Source organism: Centrocercus urophasianus, unplaced genomic scaffold (genome assembly GCF_019232065.1).
Source record: "Centrocercus urophasianus isolate 14NV4802_14NV808 unplaced genomic scaffold, USGS_Curo_1.0 seq_35, whole genome shotgun sequence".
Taxonomy (NCBI): domain Eukaryota; kingdom Metazoa; phylum Chordata; class Aves; order Galliformes; family Phasianidae; genus Centrocercus; species Centrocercus urophasianus.
This window is the reverse complement of record NW_024884922.1, coordinates 7,360,155-7,375,778: the sequence shown is the minus strand read 5'-3', so window position 1 is coordinate 7,375,778 and position 15,624 is coordinate 7,360,155. Positions and strand designations below refer to the sequence as shown.

The window sequence follows — 15,624 nt, the reverse complement described above, 5'->3', positions numbered from 1 at the left end:
CACCTCAGCATATCAGTGCACAAAGGAAAAAGTGCCAGTGTATTTTGTGTATTGCTTTGTCCTATATGCAACTTATCATAACTCTTAGGCTTGGAAATGGCGTTGAGATTATGCAATGCAAAGCTCCATAAAATTAAAATATTTTATTTGGGAATAGCTTCAGCAGTGGACTGGTGGAGCAACATTTGTATCCCTTCCCAACACAGCTGTGAAGGGTCTGGAATACAGTTCTGTGGGGAGTGCTTAGGGGAGTGAGATTGTTCAGTCTGGAGAAGAGGAGCGTCCTTACAGCTCCCTGAAAGGAGGTTGTGGTGAGGTGGCATCGGCCTCTTCTCCTGGGTAAAGACAATGGGAATAGAGGCAATGGCCTCAAGTTGCATGAGGGAAGGTTCTGGTTGGATGTTAGGAACAATTTCTTCTCCCAAGAGTGGTGATGAGTGGTAAAGGCTGTGCAGGGAGGTGGTGGAGCCCCTGGCCCTGGAGGTATTCAAAAACCATGGAGATGTGGCACTTGGGGACATGGTCAGTGGGCATGGTGGGGTGGGTTGGGGTTGGGCTGGGGGATCATGGAGGTCTTCTCCAACCTTCATGATTCTAAGATTCTCTTCCATCCAAAGAAAAGTGGTTTTGCAACACACCAAACACATATTCTAGGAAAACACAGTCTTTGTTCTCAAGACTGATACTCTTAAAACACAGAAAGATTGCCACTAGTTTTAACTGGAGAAGAAGAATCCTTTGGATATGTAAAAGGAGGAAGTTTGTGATGTAAATATTTTTTCTCTACTTTTGCTGCTGTATTGCCTTGCCGCTGACTAAAGCATCTGTGAGAAGTTTTTGTGGCCTGCAGTACTTAGCTAAACCTCATAGGTTTTGATAGAAACTGTGTTGTGTGTTTAATATGTTCCAACTGTTTTGGGACTTGTTGACTGAACAGAACATTCTGGTAACTTCAGAGGCTTATGCAGCTCTCAGCACTCTGGCCTCGCACCAGAATAGGTTTCACATGATTTGTCCTGCTTCACTAGACTTGTTTTGAAGAACAGAAGTCTGTAGGTGTCTAGAATCTTCTTGGACACCATTTTGCATCTCGTTCAGTATCCTGGAATTGGGAGTTGTCTCCAGTTCCTTTTTCCAGGGTATTTTTGCAGTGTGGGGAAGCCACATACTGAGCTAGTGGAAAGCTAATTTCCAGTTGGTAGGACGACAGTGTTTGCATCTGGATTAGCTTTAGCCTAGCATTCAGGTATGCTTGCAGTTGCAATTCGTTTTCATTATTACTGCGAGACTTTGGCTGAAGCCGTTCATCGTGGTGGAAATGTTGCAAGACCTTGGGCTGAACTCTCAGCAGAATGTCAGTTCTCATTGGCTGCACGCTTTCTAAAATGGGAAAAACAGGCCTTTGCTAGTCGTAACCCAACCCAAACTGGTTCTTGTCTGGATTAACTCCACACGCCAAAATGGGATCTGAATTTCAGGTCACCTCAGCTCCAATATGCCTGGCTGTGTTGAGGAAAGTTATTTCAGACCAGGCTATGTGAGCAGAAATGGTTAGAAACAACTGTTTTCCTGTTTGCATTGCTGAAAATCTTGCTTATTTTCCCATAGTCCAGAGGGGAACTCAAGCTTTCAGAGCCTACGATAACGACTATGGCTGGAAATGTAATTTATTAGGAATTGGAATGCCATGTCTCACCACAAGAAAAATTTTGTATGGACTTACTTGTGTAGACAGAATAAAGACAGACAGAAGGTGTTTGAATGCTGTACGTCACTGCTTAGGAGTGGTTATTTGGAGAGGGAGAAATCACTGTGGTATTGTTCAGGACGGGCTGATAGTGGGGAGATTTGGAGTCTCCTCTTTTTATTGTCAGCTGTTTGAAAGACTCATCTAATGTGCACATTCCTCCTTCCCTAAAGGTTCTGCCAATTCTCGAGATTCTGTATCATGTTGAAGAAAGGAATTCACACCATGTCTACATGGCTCTCATCATTTTGTTGATCCTCACAGAGGATGATGGCTTCAACCGTTCCATTCATGAAGTGGTGAGTTGCTGCTTTGGTAAATAACTCTTGAGACTTAAAAATCTTTCCAATCTTTATTTATAATTTTAAGCTTGCAGTGACTGCAGATTGAGGGACTAGAGGGGCTATAAAAGGGAGAGAGAAACAGAAAAGCTTTTTTTATTTCTCTTCAGAACTTTGCTTAACCAGTTTGATGTGGCTGAGGGAGGGTCTTAGTTGGAGTTTTGTTTTCCAAACTGTTGCTTCCTTACTTGGCATTTCTTTTCTGTCTTCCTGCTAGATTAATATCTATTCTACATTGTCCATATAATATCATCCAAATGTTGACTCTCTGTGATGGGCCTTGACCATCTGTGCTGGAGAAGACCTTGGATAATAATATTCTGGTTCCCAGCTTCTAACACTGTGATAATACAGATGTCTGCACTGATTATATTTTATTTTTTGACTGGGACATAGAAACTCTCTTTTGGGGTTATGTAAAATCAATGAAATGCAAAAAGCTAGAAGCAACTGCTCTCAAGTAAATTTCCAGCCTGACTGGGAGGTAACTGGTGTTTTGTCTTATTGCCAATGGTCAGACGTTAATAATATATATGTTCTGAAATGTCTGAATTTTATATAGTTCTGTATGTCATAAATGGAGCTTGGTGAGGGTTTAGGGTGCAGCAGACGACTCCACCCCTGACTCAGGCTGTTTCCTCATTGTCCTTCATTTGTTTCAGTTGGTTTACATGCAGTCTGTCAAAAATTCCTTGCTGGATAAATAAAGTGGAAGATTTCCCTAATGCTGTTAATGAGGATCCAGCTGTGGAATGAGAACTTAAATCAAGTGTCCTTGTCCAGCTTATGCTTGCCATCACCACTAACCCTGCCAATGTATTTGTAGTGTAATGTGGATGTTATTTTACTACTTCCATTTCAGTTACAAAAATATCTGGTTCTTTTTACCCTGCACTGATTTGCTCAGCCCTGCCTTTGCCTTTTCTTATTTTCTTGTCCATTTAATCTGTTTTGCTTGACTGCTTCTCTCTTATTCTATGCCTTTTTCTCTCTACAATTCCCTGTCTATGCCAGCTCGGTGGCATCCTTTCAGTTGTAATGCCAAGGAGTTTGCTCATTCTGCAGATTGGTGAAGGTGGCTGTGAGCTGCATTTGTGTCTGTGTGAGCTTCTGTGTCACCCTGCTTCAGAATAAGGTGTGAAACTTTGGGCATAAAAAGCCAGTGGAGCACTATGACATGGCTGAGGTCAGATGTGGATTAACATGAATTCTTCCACTGGTTCTCCTCTATTTCTTAATATTGATTTTCTCACCTTGTATCACTTTTTTGTGATTGACTGGATGTGTTTCATGTCAAAGCAGAGAGCAGACGTTATAGAATCATGGAATAAAATGGCTTAGATTGAAAGAACCCTAAAGATCACTTCAAGGCAAATCAGAATGCTGTTCCACCACTGCAGTGCTTGCCTTAGTGATTTTGAAGGCTTTTTCCTTGCCCCATGCTTAGGAAAAAGAGCTGGTCACCCCCCCAGATCAGCTGTGATGTAAATTAGAATTGATGACTGCAATTCTAATGATTGATAATTGATAGGAAAAAAAAGCACATTTTGTCAAACTTTGAAAAAGTTACCTTCTTGGTGAACAGATATATTGGTGGAAGGATTGGTAGTTAGCATCTTCCTTTGCCTGCAGGAAAAGGATGCAAAATCATCCTCATGCATCAGATCCCCTTTCCCATGGTTTAAAAAAATGGTTTAAATCCTTGTTTCCAGGAGTTAGTGACTGAACTACTGTTCTAAAAGTACATGGAAGTATTTAGTCTCCTGCTTTCCTAAAAATTGACTCCACATCTCCTAAAGTCTAAGGGGATATTATAAAGGAGAAAATATTATGAGTAGAACTGGGAAGCTGCATGTACGGTTGTCAGATGTGAACATCAGTTACACAAGTGGAATGAACTCTTACTGCAAAGATTGCTCAAATGTTAACAACTACAGCAGGATTTTTTTTTAATTGCTTGGCTGAGGAATGAAGAGAGAAGAAATTGATGCAGTTTAGGTCGACCTGGTTTTCTCTCTGCTACGTATCCTATGTAATGTTCTTAGGAAAACCTTTATACGCTATTTTCCTTTCACCCACATTTATTCACTGATTTCTAAGATTAATTTTAGTAAGCCCGATTTTATAAATCTTGCGATTACCCAAACTAGTAAAGAGCTCAGGAAACCACAGAAATTCTTTTCGACTGTTGAGGCATTTCTCTTTAAATTGATTGCGGTCTTAACGGCTGGAAACCATGATCCAAACCATCAGTCCCACTGTGGCGTCGTGAATTCGGGCCCCTGGAACCACAGAGAGCTCCATGTCTTTCATTGATGGCAACTGAGTCAGGGGTGAAGGCAGCAGCTCCCCACACGGATGTGTATCGGTGATTTCTCTGTCCTGACTCATGCCATGGTAGATAAAAAAAAGATCAGGTGTCGCGGTAGCTTTGTGTAACACTTGAAGAGGCAGCAACCCGTAGCGCTGCCGCAGTACTTTGTTCTGTAGCTGTCAGCGGCAGGCTGTGAAGCACAACTTCACTGTGTTTGTTGTCTTTATTCTGCTAAGGAACGTTTCTCAAGCCAGTCAGTGGGAAAACAAGAAACTCAGTGCTGAGGATACGGAGAACTGAGTCCCTCTTCATTTGGTCTGTGTCTTTGTGCAGTGTTCTAATCAGAACCTCTGTGTTTTCTGTCTTGAAAACCAGAGAGTTTCTTTCAAGTGTGGCGTTGTTTTCATGCAGATGATATTGAAATTTGAAATACTTTTCATATTTCATGCTTCTGGAACCAGTTGCTTTTGTTTTATGAAATCAGTATCCGTGTCTAGAATTAGGCCTATAGGATTCTTTTCCTTTTTTCTTCTCAGGTTTTGTTTTCAAACCTACTGACTAAGGGTTTTGGTAAAGCATGCGTGTAATTATGTCTTGGATATTTAGTACTACAGTCAGTGGGATCCAACCTATAATGAAAGATATCCCTTGGAGCACAGAAAACCTATGACATTCTTCTTTGGGATCCAAGGGTGTATAAAAAGTAGAATTATACACAGAGTATGTAGTTTTGAGTTTGTATTTCAGAGAGTGTGACACAGAACAATTGTACTCTAAACTCTCAGTTCTCAATACTGAGAACTTTAATTCCTGTGGTGTTTGAGTGCCTTTTGGATCCTCAGTAAGAGCATAGCACAAATGATCTATCAATGTCACAGGCTGCAGTATAAATCACATTTCAGTTTATGGGACTTGATGGAAGGCATGCGCTCGTTTATGTGCAAGAATTAAGGCTGCTGACTAGAAAATAAATTGTGCAAGATGCATGCTGTCATATACATCCTGCTTGAAATATGAAACGTCTTCGCTGAAACTCAGCATTGCTGAGTAGCATTCTGCTGGCTGATTGTGTTAGAGAGATCCTGGTCTTGCCATACAAAGTCTGGTGAGAATTCACAGAATCATGAAATCATAAAGATTGCAAAAGATCTCCAGGATCATAGAGTCCAACCCCAAGCCATGCCCTCCGTGCCCACTGAACCACTCAGAACCAAGGCACATTGGTGGAAAAGGAACCAAGATCAATAAATTGATTAGAAAGGGAGAACAAGAGCTTCCTTGCTTAAGTGTTCATTTTTAAATTGAACCTTTAATTTTCTCTTTAAAGAAATACACCTCACTCGATGTGCAATGAAAAATGTGATGTTAATATTCTACAAGACTCCCATGTAGACTACTGATGTTCCTCTGTACAAAATCAATATCTAAAAAATAATAATTGCACTATGTAAATCTCAGCTGTGCACACTGAACTTGTTTTTCTGTAGCAGAAGATGATTAGTAACCATGTACGCAAAAATTAGGATTTGCTGGTTTTATTTTTAATGCAGCAAGTCTAGCAGCTATTAGATTAGTCACTGGATTTTTACCTGTCTGTTTGGACACAAGTACATTAACTGAAATATTTTGACGTGCAGCCTTCATTAGTCCCTTAGCTTCTCATAAGAAAGTGGGTTATGATTCTGATGTTGTTTTAGAATAATGTTGTAATGTAGGGAGAATCCCTGTTAAATGTTGGTTACAAGGGGATTAAGTAAATGAAGAGCAAAGTATCCTTAAAGGTTGTTAAGTGCCCTGCATTAAGCTTCAGTTCTGCTTTTGTTGCTTATTAAAGGGCTTGTTCATTAGTGTAGAGGGAGATGCTTGCAGATTGCAGATCTACCCAGAATGTTGGTGATTGTTCAGAAGTTGCTATAATTTGGATCTCTATAGAGACATAGGGGTAGTCATGGCAGGTCATATTGTGACTACAAAAGTACCATGCTTTTATAAAAGCAATCTGCAAAATTTAAGAGGAATGAAAATGCAAAGTTTTGTTGCATGTTGACCCAAAATGAGAATAAATGGAAGAACTAGCGAATGTAAATCTTCTGTTGGTTGTGTATCAGAAAATGGTGGTGGGATGCAAGTGGTAAGGAAGGTGAACTGAAAACCAGGGCAAATAACTTCAAGTACTGAGAGGTGTCAGCTCTGGGATAGCTTGCCTGCTGGAAGGTGGGCTGCTCCACTCATTTATAACAGGAGTAAACAAAGGTTTTCACTGCAGGCTGTAAAGACCAATCTGGTTTTGTCAATAATATGGGATAACTCATTTCTTTCCAGTTCTTGTGCAGTTCTATGATTCATAACTTTCATAGTAGTTTTAAAACAAACCAAATCAGTATTTAGATGTGTTCAGTATGTGTAATACTGCAGGGAGACAACAGCCAGTGTTAATAACTGATGATTTGGGTGTCACAGGGAAGGATATCTCCTGTTTGTAGGCTCCAGCATGCCGTCTCTTTGAATCCTCTGTAAAAAAACCTTTGCATTGGTTTGTTCCTTGTTGAAATACATCCCTTTGCAAATACACCAGCTGAATATAAAAGTAATTCAGTATTGTTTGAGCAGATCCAGTCTTTGGGCTGAATTGGAGAAGCTGGGTTAATGGAACAGCTCTGAGTCTCCTGTTTCATTCTCAAAGGTGGAGAAAGGAAAGAAGACTTATATGCTTCACTTACTGCTGTTGGTACAAGTTTTTTGGGTGCACTGGCTGTTAATAGGAAAAATATTCACAGGAACAGGGACAAACTCTGTCAGTATCAACGAGGACACACTGCCCTCTCTGCATTTGTGTCGTGTCTGTCGTCAGTGGGGGCGAACACAAAATGAGGAGGATGAGAGGCGGAAATGAACAGTGCACAGTGAGTAATTCCACAGCCAGCTTTTGCAGGGCGTGGGTTGGTAATGTGCTCTGAATTATGGAGCTCTCCATTAGGTACCTCATGTGGCCTCATGATTTCCTGCTAAACCACACGTCTTCAGCAAATACTGTTTGACACTGAAATTCTTGTAATGGAATGTCTTCAAGACTTTCAGAAGCAGCAGGAGAAAATAACCACGTGGAGGGCTGTGGTCTGTAAAGGCACTCAGCAGTGCCCATTCTCCTTCAATATATGTTACATAGAGAATTTCAAATGACAGTTTCCATGCTACCATGGAAATGAACAATTTGGAGTGACCTTTTTGGAAGTGAGTTCTGTGCTCGTTCGGTGATTTGCAACCAAATGATTGCATCAAGCCTGACATACAATTAATGTTTATAAAGTATTTCTCTTGATTATTTCTCTGGCAATGTTCAGTTGTAGCGGAAGAGTTGTGCATCACCCAACCAAGGGCTGATACAGTGGGAGATGCCCAGATTTTGCCACAGATATTCTGCTTCAGACTTTGCAGAATTTGGTATTGTGAATTTCTTCAGTATGCCGTGTAGATTAACTTACGGAGATTTTTTAGGTAGCTGGAGGAGGCTTTAGATTCTGAAAGTATTTCTAAATGCTTGTTTAGTTTGTTGCTACGTCTCCAGTCTCTCTATACAAAATAGAGGCCTTTCTGAGCTTACTGATCAGTGGGAGGGAGAGGGAATTGTACAAGCCAAATGACGCAGGATGAAGATCAACATTCTTTCCAATTATCCAAGTAAGAGATGGAAGGAAGAGATACAGTCAGAAATGTTTTCGTGTAACATTTTGCCAACAGTAGTTAATGAAATTGAACAAGGCCATCAGCTAGGTTAAGGGAAAAGGGAGTCTGGAGACCTTTCTGTGTTCGTATTCAGACCTAGATGCTGAACAACCTTTTTCCTCTTTCCAGATATTGAAAAACATCACGTGGTACGCTGAGCGTGTCCTAACAGAGATCTCACTTGGGAGTCTCCTGATACTCGTTGTGATAAGAACCATCCAGTACAACATGACACGGACACGGGTAAGAGTTACATCGAGTGCTTGTGTACGCAGTGAGGGCTTCTAAGTTAAGCAGCAGGATTTCAGCCTCAAACAGGGTGTGGGATTTCTTTCTGTTGCAGTGAGTTGGCACTGGAAGTTGTAGGATGGAAGGAAATGGGAAGAACAGCCGTATTAGCTAAGCACAGTGTTAGATGGCTCTGAACTTGTAGGACAGTTTCTGTATTATCATCCAATTCATTGAGTAGGACTCTCTGAATTCCATAATTTAGGTACAGGACTGTTTATCAGATAAGAAATAAAAATTCCATTGTCTAATGGGGAAAAACAATTGCTTACAGTTTCTTTGCTTCTACTTTGTTATTACTCAGCAGTGGGCAGCTCAGTTCTATGTGTAGTCAGTGTTCTTATGATGTAGAACAGCCACTGTAGGGCGTTTTGATTGTAGTACCTGGAGTCTGTTACACTCAAGAGTACGTGTATATTTTAGATCAGAGTAGGGAAAATAAATCCCTCGTAGGTGTAATTAAACACCGATGTGTAGGGGCTGGTCATGCTGGTGGCTCAAAACAATGTATGAATTCTTGCCAAATTTGAATATACTGAATAATATTACGTTATTAATAGTACCACAGCAAGTCATATGCGGATTCAAGATTTTTTTTTTCTCTTTTAAGCAATGGCCCAGTCAGTTTTTACTTGCCTGCAGCCAGACTCCATTGGTAGAGACAGTTCCCATCTTACTGAGGGCTCTGACGTTGGGCTTTGTGAAAACCCTTGGCTTTGGTAGTGCCATCACTTAAGTGCTCCTCTGAACAAATGTCTTCTGGCATTCTAAAAGGGGAGCAGAAATGTTAAGTATCATGGAGTAATAGTTGTAGTAGTAATATCATATAGTAATAGTATCACATATTAATATTTAGTAATAGTAGTAGTATAGTAGGATATATGGAATGTTTTGAGAGAGTCAGTAGAGAAATGAGTTACAAAGCAGGAAATGTTAGGATAAGACTAGAAAATGGAGAGAGATAAAGGAAGAGAAGAATTTATTTCTGTATTTATTACTCCTGTGATGTTTTGTAAAAGAATTTGCTAAGGATATGAAGGTATACATGTAAGATACATAAGTACACCCTGAAATCTGTGTCAAATCACTCTTACAAGCCTTCTATCAGAAGAGAAATATTTAAAAAATCACTGCATGTATGAACTTTGTCATTCTCCTGTGAGCTTCTGACCGTGGCCTTTGAAACAATGGGTATCAGTCCTCTGAGTGGTTTCCTGCAACAGATGTCACTGTGTATAAAAAGGACAGTTTGATGTGTTGGTTTTTCTCCCTTCTTTCTGACAGGACAAATACCTGCACAATAACTGCCTGGCAGCCCTAGCCAATATGTCAGCACAGTTCCGCTCACTGCACCAGTATGCTGCGCAGAGAATCATCAGGTAAATATGAAACTTCTGAAGTGGACTTCTTCTTAAACTTCTCCTTACACCTTGCTGAATCTCAGGGGCAGAGGGACTTGAATTTTCTATGCCATAAAGCTGGTGAACTTAACAGCTGAAATGATAACTGAGTAACTGAAGAGTAGCACGATTAATTTTATTTTCTTTACGTTTGGGTCTGTTCTGAATGCACAGAAATGCGAGTATCTCTACCTGAATAACTCCTGCTTTTGTTTCTCATAACACAAAGCTCAGTAGCAGCCTTAAAGCTTGAAGGTTTTCACAAATTTCTGTAAGTTATGCTTCTTGTACTCATGCATCACATTATAGGAATGCACTCTGCTGGCAGTCAAGTACTTTGCAAACTGGATTTTCAACGTGCTCTACTTCTTCCTGCACATTTGACAAAAGATTTGATTTCTTAAGTCAGACAGAATGTGCTGAAAGTACGGACAATAAACCCTACATGATACTTTTCACGTGCTCTGGTTCTAGAGCATGGCCGTAGCTGAGGAAGGAGGTACTGGAGTTGGTTCTTCCTGTTTTTGCTGTGCTCCAGACCCTTTGTGAAGGGAGGTATCACATATGGGGCATCCTGCTCATTCTGGCAGCCAGCCCTGCTCCGTGCTCCGAGGGAAATTGGGAAGGTCCTTATGAATACAATCTGGAATAAACTTCTTTAGTGCTTGTCAGTGCAGACAGTGTGCCAGAAATAAGTGAATGATAACTGCGTGCCTGTATGCTTTGTAAAGGACTTGGTTAACAGAAAACATACCTCATTCTTAAACCTCTCTAGTTTGGATTTAATTCACTCCTAGTCCCTTCTCTTCATGAAATGCTTGTTTGTGAAAATATCAACTACTCATCAGTGTGAACGCTTCCATCGTCTTTTCCGTGTTTAACACACACATCCTTCTAAAATCCCATGACAGTGAGTGTTCAGACTTGAGCTATTTTCCTGCTACACATCTCAGACATTGTCTTGCACACCTGCACTCCTCATTTCTCAAATCGGAAGGGTGGAGTTTGAGCTTTCCAAGCACTTGCAAACTCTGAAATCATAGCTTCTACCATGCACTTTGCACCACTTCTCCATACATCTTTGGGGCACACTGACCTTGATGTTTGACACCTGTCCACGACCCCAGGAAGGATGTGGAACCTGATGAAGTTCTCTTGCACTCCTCATATGCAACATTTCAACAACCTGCCATGAAGTTGATGTGCCTTATTTATCATCTGTCTAAACATGTTGAAATATGGCTGCTTGTGAAGGAATTGTACTAAAATTTGTATGGAAGATATGGTTCTGGTGTTGTTGTCTAACACACGACGAGTTCTGGCTGCCAGCAGGGTTGGCTGTATTGTTCTGGAAATAATGTTGGAGTAGGGTAAGGATGGGTACAGAAAGTGGATGTTCTCATCCATCGAAGAAGGACACTGGAAAGGCAATATGGTATGCATCATGTACAGCATAACTTTATTACATAGTTCAAAGATACGCCACACAATTGTTTTTAAACTTCTGCCCTTCTGTAGCTGGATGCTCCGTATTACCGTGCAGTAGAAATTTGGAATGAAGGAGATGAAATTTGAAACAGAATGAGAATAAGAAGAGGAGGGTTAAGGACTGCATTTGATTCTTTTTCCCTCAATTTTTGAATATAGTTCACTCAGAATCTTGTCCTACAGTTAGAAAGCTGCATGTCTGGCAAACAGGCGAAAAGTGGCCACCAAGACCGTGATCTTATTTGTCATAATAATTGTGATGGATTGCTTATAAATCAAAAGACCCTTCTATAAAAATGCATTAAAAGCAATAGGAATAAATATTTATCGATGCATACATTTCATTAAAAATGACTGTTTTGAGGCATATATTCTTCCTTTTCCTACCTTGCAGAATCACAGAACTGTAGGGTTTGTAAGGGACCTCTGGAGATCATTAAGTCCTCTCTTATTCGGTACTGAGTCACTATTATTAAATGTAGCCAGCACAAAAAGACCTAACCTGCTCCATGATCCCAAAACAGAATATACTTCAGATTGTTGTTCTGGTTCTATCATCAGAGTGCAAACATCTCTGAGAGAATAAACCACAGCATCCTGGATTAAAAAAGTCTTTCTGCGAAGGAAAAGCCTATAAAGAGTATCAGGTAATTAGCAATATACGTATTTTAGGATATAACACTTAACTTAAAGTCTGTTTAGCAATATAATTGAATGGGCAGTCATCATTGGAGCCTCACTAGCTGCTCTAGTGGTTCCGTTCTTCATGTGAGAAGTAATTCATGTGAGAAGTAATTCCATCCTAATCCTGTTCTGAGCAGAAGTTGCTTTAAATTCTGAAGACAACTTCTGTGAAGGAAGCGGGGGAGAATATTCAGTGCTGCATGCATTGGAACTCAGCAGAATCCAGCTCCATAATGTTGGCTAATTTGTTTCACATTCCAGCAGGCATGAGAATGGACAGATTTGCGTGAATTTATCACCAGCATGTGCTGGAAAGACAAACAGATGTCAGAGATGCTTTATGACAAGAAGCAGGGCAGCATTCATTTCAGGTCGGATGTCCTTTCCTATAGATTGCAACGACTTCGTGTTGTACAGTGAAATCCTTCCTCTCTGCCCACTGTTAGCACTGATGTGTTGTGAGTTACACAGAGGTGTTTTATCAGGGCAGTGCCAAGGATGTGGTGCTGCACTGCATCTATCCTGTTTGCAAAGTGCTGATGTTTGTGGGACTGGTTATGTCAGCTGAGCATTTTTCCTGCGTCTCTGCGGCTTCATCTGCAGGAATGTTTGCTGCTTTCTTTGTAGGTGTAGAGGTTTCTAAGCAGGACCACTAGAGGTTGCCATACACCTCAATAATTAGGCATGCACTTTAAGCATTAAGTGAACTTATGGGGCAAATTTTTCCTTTATTCTCACCGTCTCACAGCAGCCATTTACATGCAGGGCTGTGTGAGCCTCCATGAATGGCTTATCAGCTGCTCTCCATTGGACAGCTTAAGGAAATTAAAATAAATACCATAAGATGGCACAGTTAAATCTGTTGTGTGCTCTTATCTCTTTGGCCATCCTGGAGACGTGGCAGACGTTGCTCCAGAATCCGGTCCTTTAAGAATGAAATTGCATGATGTTACATGAAATTGCACCTCTTCAGCACTGAGATGGCTTTTAATGGAGTGTAATTTGGAAGAAGAATGTCTGAAATTCAGTTAAATGGTGTATTGCGTATGCAGAGTGTTTGGTAATAATTAGGGGTTGGACGAGATGACCTTTAAATGTCCCTTCCAACTCAAATAGTGATGTTATTCTACAATTCCAAGTAGCATCAATCAGTAAATTTCGTTGTGGATGAGAAAAATTTGTACCGGGTTTGGTGCTGCAAAAAGAAGAATGCGTATGAAATGAGTGCAAGATGTATTTCCCACAGCAGTGCTCTTTTAATTTGAGTTGTTTCTAAAGAGCTCTCTGGATTTTAATAGTTGGTGCACGTGTCTCTGTGTTTATATCTCTGCATTTATATTAGTTCATACGAAGCCGTGTTGCTACATATATAAACATGCAGTAATGCACATCTAGACTCTGTTTCAGGTTTATCAGCCAGTTTTCTGTGAAGGCCTTAATTGCTTAAAGTAACATTGTCTGAGTCCTGTAATACCTTCTGTGATCACAGCAGTAACTTGAGATTAACAAAGGAACTACAGAAATGTTTGCTGTGAACTTTCTTCAGTCTTTATGATATCGAATCATTTCAGTTTGTAGAATCATAGAATCATTAAGGTTGGAAGGGACCCCTAAGATCACTTAGTCCAATCACCCACCTGCCACCAGAATTGCCCATTAACCACGTCCCCAAATGCTACATCTGCCTTTCCTTAAACGCCTCCAGGGACAGAACCCCACCAGTCCCTGGGCAGCCCGTGACAGTGCCTGAGCTCTCTTTCTAAGAAGAAATTGTTCCTAATACCCAACCTGAACCTCCCCTGGTGCAACTTGAGGCCATCAGCTCTTGTTCTATCTCTCTCCTATCTCTCTCCTATCACTGGTTACCCAAGAATGGGTTTGGCTATGATGTAAATATGAGCTGAGTTTGTAAATTCAAATTTTGTTTAGCTCACCGTGCTCTGTATTAAAGTGTTTTTTTTCTTTTCATTGACCTTCAGGTCAATGAAGGACAGGTTGCCCAAGGAGGCTGTGGATGCCCCATCCCTGCAGGCATTCAAGGCCAGGCTGGATGTGGCTCTGGACAGCCTGGTCTGCTGGTTGGTGACCTGCACACAGCAGGGGGGTGGAACCAGATGATCTGGTCCATTGTGGTCCTTTTCAACCCAGGCCATTCTGTGGGTCTGTAATTCTATGACCTTCATGGCATGACACATCTTTGTGATATTTCTGACATGATTTGATAGAGTGCTAGACCTCTCAGTGAGTATTCTTTACGCCTACCTTTTTATAGGCTGTATGCAATCAGATTAGTTGATCATATTGTCAACTGTCACATTATATTGATCTAAAGAGAGCGCGTTACTTGCCTGTGCTTTCCCCTAGAATGTCAGTTGCTGTTTTTATAAACTAGAAACAAGGAGAAAATTAATCATTTCTCATGTCTCGTGTTTGGCAGAATGGTGATGAGTTTGCAGTGTGTTTGTTAATCAGGTCTGCACATAGAGCTGTCAGTCTTTATGGCTTTGGGGAGAAATTGAAGTCTCTCCTGACTTCGCAACTTGATTTATAAAGCAAAGAAAAGTACAATCAGAAGAATTTCATTCTGTGGTTGGTTCCGTAGCAGTGAGTTACATTCATGTGGGTTTGCAGGTTGGGATTGTGTGGTTTTTGTTTGTTTGTTTTTGCTTTGCTTGTTTGTGTTGTTTTATCTTTACTCCAAATCTACCCTTTCTTCAGGCAAGATCTCTGCATAGAAGCAGCAGACATTTGGGTTGGACAGGCACTGCTTCCTCAGGCAGTCCTTCTGCAAAGAAAGCAAAACACAGTGCAACAGCAGGACGTGTGGGATCTGACCTGCTGATCATTAAACCAAAAATTCTGAAATTAGTGATGTGCAAAAGTGATGAAATTAGAATTTACCAACTGCTTCATCAAATTTCTTAACGTTGGCAATAATGAGACATAATTGCTGGCTTGGAACTCCCCAGCCTGCTCCCAGGAAGGAAGATGAATGCGTCCCTCCCCACCGTGGTTTGCACTGATCATTCTGGTTTTCCTGCCTCTTTGTGCCCTTTGATGTTCAGGTGCTTTTGGGGAGCCCCGTAGCATCCAGCTTCCTGTAGAGCACTGGGGCAGTTGGTGCAGAGCACTGGTGCAACCGGGGTAACCAAATCAAAGGAATTTCTGAAGGAGAAGGACTGGAAAAAATGGTCAGGTTGCTGCAGTGATGCTTCAAAGCCTTTTGGCTTCTGATTTAATTCTCTTTCATCAACAACAACAAAGAAAGTTGCTTCTCATTTTCATGGTAAAATGGTAAAAAATCAGGGCAGTCAGAACTTCAGATTTTAAATGAAAAGCATGCGTGCAGCAAAATAAATTAATGAAGCATTTCTGTTAAAATCATGTTTCTGGCTTCTTTCTTTCATCAGTGAAACGCATGGTGTTAAATCAGAACTGCTTTCAGATATGACGTTTTTTAGGACTATTCTGAATTTAGGGGTGTGACTGTTTGACCCACTGAGGCATTGTATGGGAAAAGCCTGATTTTGTAAATGTCAGCTTTCAGTTTTCAATAATCAAAGAGTAAGGTAATTAGACGTAAGACATTAGCAGATGGAGTAAGAGTGTGATAACCAGCCTTTACATTGACTCACACAG

At 40.8% G+C, this 15,624-nt stretch overlaps 1 protein-coding gene across 5 annotated transcripts in view; it reads left to right on the top strand.

Annotated features, from left to right (window-relative positions):
• DYM (dymeclin) overlaps positions 1–15,624 on the top strand; it is a 149,799-nt gene that overhangs the window by 65,902 nt on the left and 68,273 nt on the right. For all 5 annotated transcript variants that reach the window (XM_042831189.1, XM_042831190.1, XM_042831193.1 and 2 more), the window contains 3 exons: positions 1,921–2,046; positions 8,255–8,368; positions 9,698–9,792. In XM_042831189.1, coding sequence (XP_042687123.1) covers positions 1,921–2,046; positions 8,255–8,368; positions 9,698–9,792 — 335 coding nt within the window. The remainder of the gene's footprint in view (positions 1–1,920; positions 2,047–8,254; positions 8,369–9,697; positions 9,793–15,624) is intronic.